Here is an 18,496-nt window from a genome sequence, read left to right on the forward strand (position 1 = left end):
GACATCTTTCAGAAAGAGTAGGCAGTCGTGCAGTATTGCTCAAGCCCTATAAAATGTATGAAACACGTTATTTCTCAGGTCTCTAAATCCACAGGCTACGCGTGAGAGAAGTGAGACTCGTGACAACCAAGAAGTCACATCTTTGACTGGCAGGGTCAGCCTTGGCCATTGACCATCTTCACTTTGGGCTTCAACTACAACCACTTGGCCCTGGTACAGCCTGCTCACAGCTGTTGCACATATACTTATTCCAGAGACAAGTCTTGTGCCCAGCAGGGATGCTAAACAGCTGCCCCATCTCTATCTCAACAGTCACATGGTATCTGCTTTACTGAAATGGCAGCTTAACGTAACGGTGGAATCACTGTTCTCACAGCACTTCTTCAGTTAAGATACATATCCACTCTGTAGGGCTTGAAAAACAGGCCATGCTCTACTACTATTGTGTTAAGGCTTTACTTCCACACAGCTGTACCAAATTAGTAACTTAGTCCAAACCTCAGTGGAGACAGATACATAGTCCTGTTCAACAATTAATTGTTATATTAAGATTTGACTAACAGGATTTGAAGAGGCTGGAGCTATCTAACAGGTCAGAAGCAGGCTATACACACTGAGAGAGAGAGTGTGTGTGTGTATCTCCCAGGTGCTGAAGCCCATATACTACTTCACTGCTTAAACAATAGGTTGTCAATCAAACATCACTGCATCCATCCCCCAAGTGTGCACCATCAAGGCCCAAGCTCAGAATCCTTAATCTCCATGTCCAGTCGCTCTCAGCAGCCTCTAACTTTCATCATCTCATCCATGGCTGAGGCCCAGCTCATTCAGACATCCACTACAACACGCTGCCCTACACATGCAGGTCCCGCCCTGCTACTATGCCATCCGATATGATCTGAAGAGTCTTTCACAGCTTCCTCACTTCCTGGCACAAGACGCTTCAAGCTCATCTTTTCCATCTCCCCCAAACCTGGAATCAGCCACTTCGCCAAGGAGCCATGAATCTCTCTAGTGGAAAACAGTATTTAATGCTGGGACTGTTCGTTGGTACTAAGTGATCACTATTTCTAGGCCTTGTCAGTATTTATAATAAACTTACATACAAAAGCCTATGAATAAAAAGCAACTTACAGGCAAAGGAAACAGCTTCCCATTTACTTTTATACAGAGACTATTGGGATAGTTATCTTCTTGAGGGCAACTCGTCTCTGCCAGGCAAAGTCTGCATTAAAGAAAAAAAAGAAATACTCTTAAATAGTGTACTCAAACATGCTTATGTATTTACAAATTCAGGACTATATACATATAGTTACAAGTATAAAATTAAAGTAACAAGAAAATTTCAAACTCACCTCAACTGAACTTGGACTGTATAATCTCTCCTACCACCTGGCAAAAAATCCCTGTTGGAAAGAGAAAAAAATTGGGTTAAGAAAACACAGCTAGAATTCACAGAAACATTCTCAACAGAAAAAAGCATTATTGGTATTTTTACTCTTAGTCCTTAAAAAATGAACACTACCTTACCAATAGCACAAGGCTTAATTAAAACACTGTAGTTATGAAAGCCCTCATTTGCTTAACATTTAGTCTTGTCTTTATGGCAATTTTAAAGTATTTTCAATTCATGGGAACTTTCGCAATACAATTTTTATTTCAACAGACAACAGACTTGGTTAACAGGAAAAGGAGCATGGTTCTAAAAGAGTTTAATTAATTTGTTTACTTACAGTGGTTCTGAAGCCTTGGCTGAGCATTCTAATCACTTGCAAATTTTGTTTTAATACACAGGCCCACTCATCAGATATTCTTATTGGTTCTGAAGCACAGTCTGAGCATTAGTAGTTTTTACAACTACTCAGGTGATTCTAATAAAGAACTAGGATAGAGAACTGGTGTCTAGAGCCTCAGAACCTCTATACCCCAGCAACTTCATAACTATGTACCCGAATAAGGAAACAGAATCTTAAAATTTCTAGATGAGAGCCTAACAGAGTCCTATGTGAAATATCTCTGGGATGGAACCTCCTGAACACTTGCCACTCAAAATGGAGTCCACAATGAAGCAGCATTGTAACTGCTTGGGAGCTTCTTAGTTAGAAATGCAGAATCTCAGGCTCCACTCCAAAACTACAGAATTAGAATCTGAATTTTAGTAAGATTCCCCAAGTGACATGTATTCTCTTTACAGTTTAAGAAATCTTCTCCTTAGCCATTATCATAAATCCTGGACTGTGTCAGAGAGAAGATCATTAGAGACTAGTCCTGTCTTGAGAGTACATATAGCCCTCCATCTTGTTCCAACTTGCTTCTTACTGCTTCCAATTCTCTATGTTCACTGGAAGGCAGTAAAGCACAGTAGTGATCAGCCTGAGTTCCATAGTCCCAAACTGTATGACCTTGGGCAAATTACCTAACCTTTCTGTGCCTCAGTTACATCTGTTAAAGATGGAAAATTACTGCATCTACTTCATGAAGTTGTTGTGACAAACGTGTTAATACTACATGCGAAGTGCCTGGATATAAGAAGTGCTTAACAAGTGTGAGCAGCTGGCTGCTATTATTGTTAACTATTTCTCTTGCCAGTAGTAGCTTCCACATTTCTCAAATGCCAATTCAAAATATCCTAGACAACACTGACCTCTTGAGAGTAACTCATATCATTCTGCTCATTAAAATCAAGAAACACTGCAAAGTCTGGGTGCTGGAGCATCAAAGACAAATAAGACATAATATTTGCTCTCAAAGGTCTCATATGCTAGTAAGTAACAAATATATACAACTAAAATAATATGTGGTAAGTGTTACAGTACATTATGAAAAATAAGTGTTACAGAAAAGAGGGAAATTCAATTTTGTCTTGAAAGTTCAAGGCAATCAGTCCAAACAAATTAGAAAACAGGGTTTGTACAGCAGTGGTTCTATTTCCACGTAGAGAGACACACTTCCATCAGTAACAGTGTCTTCACTAGTAGGGTGATTCTCAACAGAAGGAAAGGTGAGTATCAACCAGAGATACATGGCAGAAACTTGTTAGGTTGGGAACATAATTTTCAAAAAGAGAAAAGACAAAAGATGAACCTAGAAAGATAAATGGGAGAACGTTATAAAGGGTTTTGAATGGTTCACTAAGGATTTATACTTTATTCCAGTAAGGGAAATTAACATAAACTGGGAAAGGCAATGTGTTACAGATCTTCACAAACGTGACGAGTAATGACTAAGCATCTTCTGACATTCATTTTCTGCCAGTCACTGCTCTAGGAACTTTCACATGTTGAACTCATTTATCAGATATAAAGGCATTTACTATATGCCAGGCACTGTGACAGGCTCTGAGAATATAAAAATGAGTAACAGATGCTGAATTTACAAACTTCTTACTGAAACCAAGTAGTCAAATAAATGCTTTAATAGAAAATAAGTACATGGGAGTAGTACAGAGAGAGACAAATGATGAATTTGGGGAAATGTGAAAAGGTATCACAGAAGAGGGAAGACTTGAACTGGCCCTTAAAACATGACTCACGTTTGCCAAACAGAGTAAGGAGGAAGAGGATATGCAAAGATGCACTGCTATGAAAGTCTAGCTAGAGTATAGGCTGCTAAAGAGTGACAGGAGATGAGATGATTAAAAAAAGTTTAGTAGATCCTACACAGGCCACTTCTCCAAAGTCGAGAAACAAAACTAACCTACCACATACACAAAAATACAAAGAGCAACTTAGACAAAATGAGATGGCAGAGGAACATTTCCAGATGAAGAAACGAGATAAAACTCCAGAAGAAAAACTATGTGAAGCAGAGATAGGCAATCTACCCAAGAAAGAGTAATGATCACAAGATGATCGAAGAATTTGGGAGAAGAATGGATGCACAGGGTGAGAAGTTAGAAGTTTTTAACAGAGTTAGAAAATATAATGAACAACCAGAGATGAAGAATATAATAACTGAAATGAAAAATATACTAGAAGGAATCAACAACAGAGTAAATGATACACAGGAATGGATCAGTGGGCTGGAAGACAGTAGCAGAAATCACTGCCACTGAACAGAAAAAAGAAAAAAAGAATGAAAAGAAATGAGGATAGTTTAAGGGACCTCTGGGACATCAAAAATCACTAATAATTCACATTATAGGGGCCCCCAAAAGGAGAAGAGAAAGAGAAAGGGCCTGAGAACATATTTGAAGACATAACAGCTGAAAACTTCCTTAATGTGGAAAAGGAAGGAAAAATAAACAAATGGGACCTAATCAAATATAAAAGCTTTTACAAAAGCAAAGTAAACCATCCACAAAACAAAAAGACAATGTACGGAATGGCAGAAAATATTTGCAGATATGACTGATAAGGAATCAATATCCAACATTTATAAACAGCTCATACAACTCAACATCAAAAAAATACCCGATTAAAAAATGAACAGAACCAAACAGACATTTTTCCAAAAAGGAAATGCAGATGGCCAACAACACTGTTAATCATCAGAGAAATGTAAGTCAAAACTACAATGAGGTATCACCTCACATGAGTCAGAAGGGCTATCATCAAAAAGTCTACAAATAATAAATGCTGGAGAAGGTGTGGAGGAAAAGGAACCCTGCTACACTGTTGGTGGGAATGCAAACTGGTGCAGCCACTATGGAGTACAGTGTGGAGGTTCCCTTAAAAACTAGAGTTACCATATGATCCAGAAATCCCACTCCCAGGCATATATCCAGGAGACAAACACTCTTAATTCAAAAAGATACATGCACCCCAACGTTCACAGCAGCACTACAATAGTCAAGACATGGAAGCAACCTAAGTGTCCATCAACAGATGAATGGATAAAGAAGATACAGATACACACAGACACACACACAAACACAATGGAGTATTACTCAGCCATAAAAAAGAATAAAATATTGTCATTTTCAGCAACATGGGTGGACCAAGAGATTATCATACTAAGTGAAGTAAGTCAGACAGAGAAAGACAAATATTATATACCACTTATATGTGGAATCTAAAAAAAATAACACAAATGAACTTATTTACAAAACAGAAAACAAACTCACAGACACAGAAAACAGACTTACGGTTTTCAAAAGGGAAAGAGGGCTAGGGGTAGGGATAAATTAAGAGTATGGGATTAAAAGATACCACCATATATATAAAATAGATAATAAGGATTTACAGTACAGCACATGGAACTATATTCAATATCTTGTAACAACCTATAATGGAAAAGAATCTATAAAAGATACATATAGGGCTTCCCTGGTGGCACAGTGGTTGAGAGTCCGTCTGCCGATGCAGGGGACACGGGTTCGTGCCCCGGTCTGGGAAAATCCCACGTGCCGCGGAGCGGCTGGGCCCGTGAGCCATGGCCGCTGAGCCTGCGCGTCCGGAGCCTGTGCTCCGCAGCGGGAGAGGCCACGGCAGTGAGAGGCCTGCGTACCGCAAAAAAAAAAAAAAAAAAAAAAAAAAGATACATATGTATCTGAATAACTTAGCGGCACCTCCCCCTGAAACTGATGCAATACTGTAAATCAACTATACTTCAATTTAAAAAATTAAATTTTGAAAAAAGAAGATGAGTAGAGTAGGATGTTGAAGAGAATTGTCAAGCAATGGAGTATGGACTTCATAAGGTTTTTAAGCACAAGAAAGAAAAAACTACAGGGTTTTTAAGCACAAGAAAGAAAAAACTGAATGGGCTTTAGAAAGATCACTTGGTCAGCTGGGAGAGTTAGGAGGTCATTACAATTGTATAGGCAAAAGATGAGGGCTTGAAAGTTATTTAAACATAAATATCACTGAATGATATTTAGGGATAATAACTGATAGGACTCAGTGACTGACTAGATACAGGAAGGTAGGATAAGGGGACCTAGGATGGTACCCAGGTTTTGGAATGGTGCAACTGGATAGATGGTGATGCTACTCACCAGGATAAGCAGAGGTAGAGCCAGTAATGGCATTCAACCCCCAATCATTGAGTGAGGTGGTGATTATTTTTCCAATTTTACACACTGGGTAAATAAGATTCAATAGGCTTTAGGAACTTACCTAGGGGCAGACAGACTTAAGTGATTGAGCCAGAATTCACATTCCAATTGATACTACTCTAAAGACCATGCTAACTCCCTCAAAGGTAGAGTTAATTCAAGTTTTAAATCTTGAAAGAGACATAAAAGAAGGATCAACAGAGTGTAGCAAACTGAGGGGATGTGGTAGATGAAGTATGGGATAATACAAAGAGGCCTGTCCAGGCAGATCCCATGCCATTAATGAAATAGGCAATAGACTGAAATATATACTAAGCAAAAATCTCTTTGAAGCCAGTTAATAAAAAAAAAAAAAAGCACATCCACAGATACTATCACAGAGCAGCGAGAAGAGAATCACACGCTGATTTCGGGAACATGCAAGAGATGTCAGTGTAAGAAACTGAGAGAGCATGATTACAGAGGCAATGGTACCCAATGGAAGGAGTGGTGCTATAGCCAAGAACAGAGCTGAACTCACTATTCAATCGTTATAAGATGTAATAGAAAAAAAAAACAACCCAAACCTGAATGTATTCACGCCTCTGGTTTAGACCTTATCACCATTACAGGCAAAGGGGAGGAGCTGGATGCACAGCAGTTCTCAAATTTGCACACTGGAAACATCTGGGGAGCTTTAAAAACTACTGCTGTTTGGGTTCCACCCTCAGAGATTCTAATTTAATTGGTATGAATGAAATCTGGGCATTTGGAGTCTTAAAGGCTCCCCAGTTGATTCTAATATGCAGCAAAATTTGAGAACCATAGGGATAGAAGTCAAATGATACCACAAGGTGCACGATTATACAAATCCAGAATGTGTAATATGCTAACAGAGTCAAATGAACCACTTTTTTCCAAAGAAAGTGGTAGGAAGTACTGTAAGAGCGGAACCAGAGCTCCTTGGAGAGGTTATCTTTCCAGAACTGGGGCAGAGAAAATAAAAGATGAGCCTGGAGCAGTAAAGTAGTCCTCAGAAATGTGTGGAGACATATCAAAAGGGCATAGGAGCCAACCTGAAAGAATGGCCAATAGCCAAAGGTAGAACAGTTTGAGCAACAATATGAATTATATAGCACCCCAGAGTACTCCAGGGCCCACACAGATACAAGCAAGTAACTGAATAAATAAATGTGGGGCAAGGGACAGCCCTTCCTTACAAAAGAATAACTCCAATGTGGAAAAGAATAATAACAGAAAAATCACATCATTGGAGCACAAGAGTGTTTATGATGAAGTAAGTACTGAAGGCAAGATCCATGAGTGAATGCTAAATTGGTGGGAAAAATCTGAAGATAAACAGAATATGTGCCTAGTCTCAAAATATCTCCCCCAAGATATTTATTAATAACAAAGGAAAAAAACAGCAACTTTACAGTGCAGAAGTCTGGTGAACAGTACCTTACCCAAGTGATCAAAATTAACATCACCAAATATAAGATGTATCAATATTATGGATCACTGTTATGATACACTGAGAAGGGCATATAACTTGAGGTACTCTTGCTAAAAATGCATAATCTCAATCTAATCATGACAAAACATCAGACAAACCCAAACTGAGGAACGTTCTACAAAATACCTGATCAGTACTCCACAAAAATATCGGAAGTTAAGAAAGAGAAGAAAACACTAAGAAACCATCACAGACTGAAAGAGACTAATGACACAACTATTAAATGTGATTTGGGATCTTGGATTGGATCCAGGAACAGAAATTAATTAGCAGAAAAACTGATGAGGGCTTCCCTGGTGGTGCAGTGGTTGAGAGTCAGCCTGCCGATGCAGGGCACATGGGTTCGTGCCCCAGTCCGGGAAGATCCCACATGCCGCGGAGCGGCTGGGCCCGTGAGCCATGGCCGCTGAGCCTGCGCGTCTGGAGCCTGTGCTCCGTGACGGGAGAGGCCACAACAGTGAGAGGCCCACGTACCGCAAAAGAAAAAAAAAACTGATGAAACCTGAATAAAGACTGTAGTTTAGTTAATAGTATTACACCAAGGTTAATTTCTTGGTTTTGATAACTGCACTTATAATTATGCAACATGGTAATATTAAAGGAACTGGCTGAAGAGTATTATCTACTACTTTCACATGTTTTCTATAAACCTAAGATTACTTCAAAGTAAAAAGGTTTTTTTTTAATCTTGGGAGACATAAAAGTCAAAATAATACATGTCTGAATACTGAAGAACAACTGAGAAAATTTCAATATAGGGTAGACACTTTTATATTAAAGAATTATTAATTTTTTAGTGTGATTACATTAAAAATTAGAGATGTATCTTGAGGTATTTCTGGGTGAAATTACACGATGTCTGCAATTTCCTTTAAAATATTTCAGGAAAAAAGTTGAGGAGTGGTCACATACAGATTCCAAAATGTTGATAATTATTAAACCTAGGTAATGGGTACCAAACTGTTACTTCTGCTTCTTAGGAAGGAGATTTTTTACTATTTGATTACCCAACTCTGAAAAGGTTGGAGTTTGCATGCACATGTGTATGTGTGTTTTGTCTTCTTTGCTGGTAGGATCACAAATAGCCTTACTTTTATGGTTAATTTTTTTTTATTTTTATTGTGGTTAAATATTCATAAGATAAAATTTATCATGTTAACCATCTTAAAGTGTATAGTTCTATGGCTTTAAGTACATTCACATTATACCATCACCACCATCCATCTGCAGAACATGATTAAGATTTTTAATTGAAAATAATTATTTAAATTTTAGTCATTCATTTTTTTTGACTAGTTAATACATTCACATAGTTCAAATAGATACAAAAAAGGATATAAAGTGAAGAGACTCCCCCAATTCCGACCCTGGCCACCTGATTCCCTCCTCCAGAGGCAGCTTATCATATTTGTCCAGACATATTTTATGTACTTACGCAAATTACACACACACACCTTTTTAAGGCAAATGGTACATATTATTCACAATTCCATGCTGAGTAAATAATCTCCTTCCTTCAAAGGCCCACCCAACACCCTAAAGAAGCTTTCCCAGACCACCAACGTTAATAGTAATCTTCTCCTATAAATCAGCTCTTATTTGTCATTACTGAATTGGCTCTTTTCATGCTGGCTCTTGCAATGCCAACAATCATTTTAGGTATATGAGCTAGTTCACTAGCGAGACTGCAAGCAACTTGTAGAAAAGAGGCATGTCATACAATACAGTGTTTTGTACCTAATAAACACTTAGTAAATGTTCTCAAGCAAGGAATCATCAATGAATAACAAACAAAACTTAATAATAATGATATGGCTTGGATATAAAATATAATTTTTCATTTATCCTATTAATTTTTTAGTTGGTTTATTACTATCCCCAAGATTGAAAGTACTTCCAATTTATAAAAACTGCCTGCAATGTCTTGCCCCTGGTGGACATGAACTCCATCAAGCTACATTCATTTTACTTCTTTGATAATTTCCTCCTCTAAATTTTCTCTACTTTTCCTAAAACCTCTATTATTTGGATATTGGGTCTTTTGGACTAATCCTTAGTACTGCCTCTTTTTTTTTCTTTTAATCTTATTTTTCAACACTTTGTCTTTTTCCCTTTTGTGGGAGAGCCAGACTATCTAAGCACTAATTTTTGGGAGCTCAAATTTTACCAGGTCAAGTTATAAAATCATTCTGAGACTGTTGAGAGCAGTGATGTGATTAACGAAAGAATCTAAAGCTGTGTGTGTCCCATACTCCTCCACATAACAGTGCATCTTCAAGATGTCAGGATGTTTAAAAGAGAGAGAGGCCCATAAATTTGGATCCACCACCCTGGGAGATTGACAATACACATTAACATATTAAAGGCTGAAAAGTCTGGCTTTAAGAACTTATGTACCTACGTTGAATACAGAATTTCCAAAACTTAACTGTTGAATCTTTACTTTTTAAACACTCCTATTAACATCTCAGAGAAGGTGAGTGTTCTAATGAAGAGCTGAAAGGATGCAAAAAACCTCTAATTTGCTCAAATCTTTGTTCCAACTTTTAACTCTACAATCCCAGAAAATCATGTGACCTGCAGGAGTCTCAGTTTTCTTATGCTAAATCTTTCTAAAGTCTTATAAATAATATATTATTAACACCAACGATGACTATATTTTTAACTGGGAAAGTATATACTACAGATTTCCTTTTCTTTCCTCCTATCTCTTAGTTCATTTGCTCTTTATAAATGTGTTTAAGTTTACCCTATTTTTTGAAATGGAAAAGCTAAGAGTATTTTTCATAATTGTATTCATATTTCTGCTAATTTTTTGGTCTAGGTGAGCATATAGCTCAGAATGGTCCCAGTTTATGTTCTTATCCCAGAAAAAATTATTAATAATATCCATTTTCACTCTAAAAATGCCTATGTTTGGATGATGAAGTTTATGGTCACTCTATCTTTGTTCTGTTACCACAAATTCTTTATGTTGCTATATTTAGAATAAAAGTTTCATTAAAAAAAAGTTACTGCCAAAAGTAATTCAAAGGGGTTTTATTCAAAAGTTAAAATTTTTTTCTAACAGAGTATTTATTAAATATTTGGCTAACCTTAGTCAAAATATACTATGCTTACCTTAAGGAGAAATGGCCCAACTGTTATGGACTGAACTGTGTTCCCCCAAAATTCATATGCTGAAGCCCTAACCCCCAGTGTGACTGTCTGTGGAGTTGGGGACTTTAAAGAGGTCATTAAGATTGAATGAGGTCATAAGGGTGGAGCCTTAATCCACTAGGACTGGTGTCCTTATAAGAGACACCAGGAATACACAGGCACACAGAGGAAAGGCCATGTGAGTACACACAGCAAGAAGGCAGCCATCTGCAAGCCAAGGAGGGAGGGCTCAGAAGAAACCAAATCTGTCAACACCTTCGTCTTGGACTTCAAGCCTCCTGAAATGTGAGAAGACAAATTTCTGTTCTTTAAGCCACCCAGTCTGTGGTACTCTGTTACGGCAGGCCTAGCAGACTAATACACCAACATCCTGGAGAATATATTCCAAACTCCTCTTACCTGGATATGCATATCTCTCTAACTTGTTGAGGTGTCAGAGCAAAAATAAAAAACTTCTCTTGAAACCGTTGAATACTGCTTTGAACTGGGGAAGAAAAAAAAAGAAAGATAATATTCCAATAACAAATCCAATAACAGAAGAACCTGCAATAACCAGGCACTTCTGATAAAGAGTCTGCTGAATTCTGAAACTTTTATGGTTAAAATGCACCAATAGAAAGTACTAAGCTACATTCATCTTGGACTCATGAAAGTAAAGTCACTCTAAAGCAGGTTCAATGTTAAACATTTGTCATTCTTTATTCTAACATACTAATTTTAATCAAAATATAACACAACCTTCGGGCTTCCCTGGTGGCGCAGTGGTTGAGAGTCTGCCTGCGATGCAGGGGACACGGGTTCGTGCCCCGGTCCGGGAAGATCCCACATGTCGCGGAGCGGCTAGGCCCGTGAGCCGTGGCCGCTGAGCCTGCGCGTCCGGAGCCTGTGCTCCGCAATGGGAGAGGCCACAACAGTAAGAGGCCCGCGTACCGCAAAAAAAAAAAAAAAAGTATATATATATATATATATATATATATATATATATATATATATATATATGCACACACACACACACACACACACATATATATATATATATATATATATATATATAAAACACAACCTTCAAAATTACATTTCATCCTTGACTACGGTATCATCTAATGAAAAGTCTGAGGAAGTCAAAAACACCCCCGAGGAGAATTCTATCCAAGATTCAGGTCTCTTTTGTTCTTGTTTGTTTTGTTACTTTTGTTGTTGTGTTTTGTTTTCAATACTTTATATTCAATTACACAGAGCATTCATATAAGATAAAATTTTAAAACTTCTAGGTTGGGAGACTTATTAAGACACAAAATAATTATCGGCATAGAGATGATTAGCTAGTTTAAAAAGATTATCTAATGAAGTCATCCTTCAGAAGTGTATTATTAAAAACTGAAGTGTATTTTCTTCTCAAAGAACTTTAACAGATTCAATGATGTTCTAGCACTCATTAAAACAATGAATGCTTTCAATGAACACTTGACTGAATATGCATCTATATTCCAATAATCAATTTACAGTTATCATTAAACACTGCTTTATGAGAACATTCTAAAATGATAATCCTCCTATACACACAGCAAAATTTTTCTAATTTTATGAGATTTAAACAGAATATAGAAAACTCGAATCACCTGGAAGAATTTTATCTATACAGAAACAATCATTATGTTAATAACCATCAGTGATGTTTAATACTAAAATACTCTTCTCCCTATACACCAGCTGCAAAGATCATTTGGGGAGGGCAGAGTACTGAGGTTTCACTCTTCTTGTAAAACAGTGGCTTTAATTCAGAATTATGAAAAAAGGAGAATTGTTACCAATTGTTCAATCACAGAAATCATTCATTTCCTTTATCTCAGTTCTCCGTCTTCATCCCCTATATCCAGTTAGTCATTAAGTCCTGTTTTGTTTTGCTTTTTAATTTTCTTATTGGCTGCCTCCTATTTTCACTACCACCATCCTACTCAAAACCTATTATTACTTTGTACAAATGAAGGAGCAACCCTGCCTCTCTGCCAGTCCCTCATCAGGACACAAGTGCAGAGCTGGTAATCCTCAGCACCACTTTTTCATCACCATTCCTCTGCTGAAAAATGCTAAGCAGAACTTACCTGTGAATGAACCATGTCTAAACTCCTTTATCTATGAGAACCTCCATAACAATGGCCTCAACTCTTTCTTAACAAATCTACATTTCCAGTGTCTCCCCAAGTCCTGCTCTATTCACTGTCAGGTCTCACAACTGTGTCATTTTTATTTCTACTCCTGTGACTACTCACAGTTCTCACCTTTCCTGATGCCCACTCTCCGACACACTCCATCAATTCAAAGCAGGCACATTCATCCTTCAAAGCTCCCTCAAGTGTCCCTCCTACTCCAAAAAGTCTTGATTAACTTCTTCATTCATTAAGCCAATACAATATTTGAGCTTTAGGTTCACAAGTTATAGGGCTTCGTCATACAAGCATATAACTGCTTGCTACTTTTCTCTCATGTTAATATTCTCTCTCCAACTAAACAGCAAAATTCCTAAAGCCCACTCCATACTTCTGACTTCTCCACAATTAGGCTACATGACCATATCCAAATTAAATCCTCATTATATACTTGTTAACTGAGTTAACAGAAATGAATTTATCCAAATTCTTTAGAAGTGAGATTGTGAAGTGATTTAATGGCTTTACACTAATGTGCATATCACTTTAAACCTGTTTAACTACACCCAGAGGCTTAATGAGTATTTCCTAATATTCAGAAATTTAAGAATAAGAAAAGATGCTGACGCTCATTAATCTGTCACCTATCAGATTACAAAGATGAAAAGACCAACAACACAATGCTGATGAGGTGTAGGGAAAATAATACATTCATACATTATTGGGAGTATAAATTGCTACGATGCTTCTGAAGCAACCAAAATTTCTCTACAAAAGTTGAATATCAAAATATTAAATAATCATACTCCTTGACCCAAAATAGACACATCTAGGCATTTACATTTCATGAATATGCAACGCAAGTATTCAGAAACACATATGCAAAAATGCTCACAGCAGCAATGTTTCTAAGACTGCAAGAATAGTGCCCAAGATATGTTATACACTAAAATACTTCTGAATAAATAATAAAAACTGAAAACAACTGAAAATGTACATCAACACAATACTGGTTCAGTTATGGTACATCTACAAGATAGCAGACCTACTATAATCTACAGATGTACAATATATTTCTAAGAAATACAGTTAAGAAAGATTGTCAAGGCGCAGAACTCCAGAGGGCACTTTTCACAGTGGTACAAGTAGAATAACGCCTACTACCTCCACCAGAAAAGTGGCACAGTGGTTCTGTGGTTAGAAGAGCCTTGTTTAATGAAGGGGAAGAGAAAAAAGATGACATAATATGCAGAGAAACAGTTAATTATTGATATGACTCAAGCTGAGTAATAAATGAGGTTATGAGGGACTTTCCCTTTTTGTTATACTTCTATGTTTGAATTTTCAATTACTAGCATAAGTTACTTTTGTAATCTGAAAAGTACAATGAAGAAATTTTAAGGAATCAAAGACTCATAATACTTGGAAGGTATTTCACAAAATACCAAACAGCTAGACATATTGACATGTAGATGTTTGTAAACAGAGTGAACAAAAAGAGCTAGTCACAGAAGAATAGATACACAGTATACCATCATATAAATTTCAAAAGCAAGCCAATTAAACATTACATTTTTTTATACACATATGGTAAAACAAGCAAAAGAGAGAAACACAAAATCCAGAATAGCGATTTAACTCAAAAAGGAAAAGGCAAGGAAACGGCTTCAAAGATACTGGCAATGTTCCTTTCTTAAAAACTGTGCAGTGGTTTCACAGGTGTTCATTCATGGATATTCTTTATAACAATGTTTTTTATGTATTCTTTTGTACAGACTGAATATAGACAAACTTTTTAAAGAGAAAGGATTTCATCACCACAAGAAATTATCTTAAAAAAAGAAAAGAAAGAAAACAGAAAATTGAAAAAAAAGACAAAAATACTGCCTGTGAGAGCAAATTAGAATAGCTATTTAAGGGAAGAGAAGAGAGATTTTGTTAGCCTGTTTTCAGATTAGGAGATTATGCATCTGTTACAGTAAAACCTCAGCTATAGAGAACCTCACTTAGTATTACTGTGTACACTCATGCTTTCTAGATGCCACAGTTTGTCATTTTAAATGCTAAAATAGTTTTATTTGAACAATTTTAATAAAACCAAACTGCAAAACTATGTAATAATGTATCTTCTTAAATAGAATATACTCGTCGTGGTTGTTTGGGGGTTTTACTTGGCATCAATACATGCACCTTGCTGTAACAGCGATTCCCTCAATACTAAAGGGCTATTGGCTTCAATATTCCCAAGAGGTTTTGGAACGACATTTTTTGACTTTTTGTTTGTTTTTTTTCTACCAGGGCTCTTTCAATCTTTCCCATGTTGTTAATTAATTCCTGCTTAACAGTATGTTGATGGCTTAGAAATCATCTAATCAACTATATGTTAAATCGAGAATACACTGACTGGCCCACGGATGTAAAGAATATGTGCTTTGAAATACGGATTTGTTCTCTCTTTCAATTCCTGAGGCTAATTTAATTCTCAGTTCCCAAATGTAAATAGGTTTCTCCATAACAGTGTTCCAAATAAATGGATTTACCCCAAATTTTAATTTTTACAAGTATTTTCAACATTATATAACCAAATCATTAAAACTTAAGGCAATTTCTAAATGTCACTGCATTGCTTTAGACATCATGACACTAAATATTTTCATATGAAGGTCGTTACTGGAAATGATTAAATTTTTCCACTTTTATTTGGCAGATTATATGGTATTACGCCGATGTTTTAACTTTCTACTTCAAAGTCTAAAACTGCCTTTTTTAGATCACTGTTTTATCAATCTGAAATAATAAGACTATATACATTAAGAAAATTTTTTTTTTCTTTTTGGGGAAGGCAGGATAAGGAAATGTTTAAGCCTTGTTATAAACAAAATCTGTTTATAAAGTTTATAAAAACAATGATAGGCAGAACTCCTGAAAAATACATGAGTCAACAATTTTTTAGCTCAGGAGCAAAAAGTTATTTTATAAGCTCTGAGGTTTTATGGATTTCTTACATTCTAATGTAAGCTATGAGCAAAAGGCAGGTTTTCGTCTTACCCACTCTTCAACAAAAAATGCCTCTGGCATTATTTTATCTAAGCCACATGAGATACAAAAATTTTATTTTAGTAAATTTATAAAAAGCCTATTACCTTCCTTTAATTGAGGTTAATGAAAGAGAAACTCTATGAAGAATACAGAAAAGTAAGAAAATTCCTATTTCTGTTTCTGAACAAAGGAAAGTATGGAAAGCAAGGCACAAAGCCTCTTAAGAGCTCGCTGCTTGGCACACCACTGACACTAGGAGCAGAGAAGACATGCTGCTGCATCTTCTCTCCATCTCCAGTCATCTTCCTTCCAGGCATTCGATCCGGTTCTGAAACACCTTCCCCTGTAACCAGAACCCCACATGGCCTCTTATGCTCAGTCCTGCCTTAGCCATATTCCTGAGGAGTTCCATGAGGTAGGGTCACCTAAGCACATTACTCGTCTGACTTTTTCTCTAAACACGAAGAAATAAATTTGCAATAACTCCTAAGAAACATGTGAATGAGCCATGACACTGTAGGTACATTGGTACGAACCAAAAACCATGAAAAAAGGAGGAACAAAAAAATAAATTACGGAAACATTTTAAGCAGATAAATGAACCTGGTTAAAAAAAAAGTTAAAAATGAAAGTAAAATCATAAAAGAAACACAGCTGGGTAATAAACATTTTAAATGTTTGTTCCTGTTATTAATTTTAAAAATGAAAAATCTAAACAAGATACAAGTTTCCATCTACCGAAATTGCAAAGATCAATAAAGGCAGGAAGTAAAAAGTGCAACGAGAAACATTCTCTCACTTTGTGGAATTTAAACTGGCACAGCTATTCTGGAAACTAATTTACTGATATGTTATCAAGAGTCCTTACCCTTTGATGCAATAATTCTACTCAAAGGACTTTGCACAAATGCGAACAAACACAGAATCCTTATTTCAGAATGAATGTAATGAAGGAATAAAATGCATTACTCTACCTCCCTGGCTCAGTTTTGTTAAACAAAAACAAAGCAAAGAGAAAGGGCCTGGGAAAAGCACAGCCACCTTGGCCTGCCACCATCAGGCCATACTGACCCCATTAACCAGCCCTGCCCCTTAAAATTTCCTTCTAGTTCAACCAAGATGTACAAGTACAGTCCTATACAAAACTAAAAAAGCACATTGATATATTTAAGAGAGTTTTCAAATGACTTGAGACAAAAAGGGTTCTTCCTAGTATGGAAAGGAAAATGACCTCCCAGACTAACTATGAAATGCTATTTCCGAAACAATTTATTTTATCAATAAATTCAAATACCTCTGTAAATAATTTCATTAGCCAGTAAGAAAATATGCCATTGCAGCACAGAAGTCATGAACCTAGGTATAAATTTGTTAAAGTCACGTGTATCAACGTTTAATAATATAAAATTTACTACATTTTCTAAGCAGTCAACGGTTATTAAACAAAAAGCTAAAAAACGTGTGTCAAACTCTGCCATGTTAGGAAAAAATTAAGTATAAAAGATTTATTCCTTAGGAAAACAGTTTAAAAAGCTATGTTAAACAGAAACTAAGTCTCTTTGTAAAAATATCAAAAGCATCAAAAGGTGGAACCACAGCAATAAATAAGATTTGTGTCTTTTCGTATACACACAGAAGCAATTTGAGTTCTAAGCTATAAGAAGAAAGTTTGACGAATGAAGAGATTTATATTAGATTTCTGTCATGGTTGCCAATATTTCTTTTTATTTGTACATTTAAACATTTGGTATTTTAATGCCCCAGTTTTATAATACTAACAGCCAATCATTAATTAACAGTTGAAGGCCTCTGGCTTTACTTACTCTCTTGTCCAGAAGAAACAGATTTCTCTAACACTTACCTAAACTCGTGGGCTTGATGAGAACATCAAGGACATCATAAAAGGGTAAGTTTTTTAACTGCACATCAGGATGAACAGGAGGGATTGGGGGAGATGGCTGCTGCATCTCAAACGTGGGTTTAGTATCTTGAAGCAGCACAGAACCAACAGGAGAGGACGGCGAGTGAGGTGTAACTGAAGTGGAAGGCAACGAGTGGATTCCAGCCACAGCCAAGTCAGGTTCTACAGGTGAGGAGCTACCATCCAAACTGAAAACCGATGATTTGATTGTGGATAAATCAGAAAGGCCTTCAAGAGTCCGTGGGTATCGGCGTCTATACAATTCTCGGATTTTAATCTGAACCGCAGGGCTGCAGCCGCTCTTCAATAAATGCAACGCCCTCATCAGGAGGTCATGCTTGCGTCCACTTTTATTCCTTCCGGCAAAGCCTAGTAACACTTGTAGTTCAGAAACCCTAAAACTAGAAACCATATTCTAAAAGGAAAGAAAAAAAAGGGATATAAGCCAATAGTCAGCCTCAAGCATATAAAAATCCTATCTAAAATCTACTGTAAAATCTGATTTTTCTAGCATTCTATCAACTGGCACGTGCTAGTAACCAGCATTTTCACATATCACTTAGAATTGTTATTGTTTCTATAGCCACCACCCCTCCCCCACCAATTACAGTCAAGTTATAGTGTTAATTATGCTTTGTTGTACTCAATTTTGGTAATCTATGGTCTATTGGTTTCTGCTAACCACTTCATTATCCGATTATGCCCAAGTGTAAACCCATATTTGCTTTATCACTATG

At 36.6% G+C, this 18,496-nt stretch overlaps 1 protein-coding gene across 13 annotated transcripts in view; it reads right to left on the reverse strand.

Annotated features, from left to right (window-relative positions):
* Positions 1 to 18,496, reverse strand: part of PIAS2 (protein inhibitor of activated STAT 2) — a 113,086-nt gene that overhangs the window by 70,581 nt on the left and 24,009 nt on the right. For all 13 annotated transcript variants that reach the window (XM_089895146.1, XM_089895142.1, XM_022561830.3 and 10 more), the window contains 4 exons: positions 17,700 to 18,174; positions 11,052 to 11,136; positions 1,356 to 1,406; positions 1,135 to 1,225 (listed from right to left, as the gene is read on the reverse strand). In XM_089895146.1, the coding sequence (XP_089751272.1) occupies positions 1,135 to 1,225; positions 1,356 to 1,406; positions 11,052 to 11,136; positions 17,700 to 18,174 (702 nt within the window). The remainder of the gene's footprint in view (positions 1 to 1,134; positions 1,226 to 1,355; positions 1,407 to 11,051; positions 11,137 to 17,699; positions 18,175 to 18,496) is intronic.

The sequence above is a fragment of the Delphinapterus leucas genome, chromosome 14 (assembly GCF_059928025.1).
Source record: "Delphinapterus leucas isolate spDelLeu-1000000601 "Yukka" chromosome 14, BTC_Dleu_Yukka2, whole genome shotgun sequence".
NCBI lineage: Eukaryota > Metazoa > Chordata > Mammalia > Artiodactyla > Monodontidae > Delphinapterus > Delphinapterus leucas.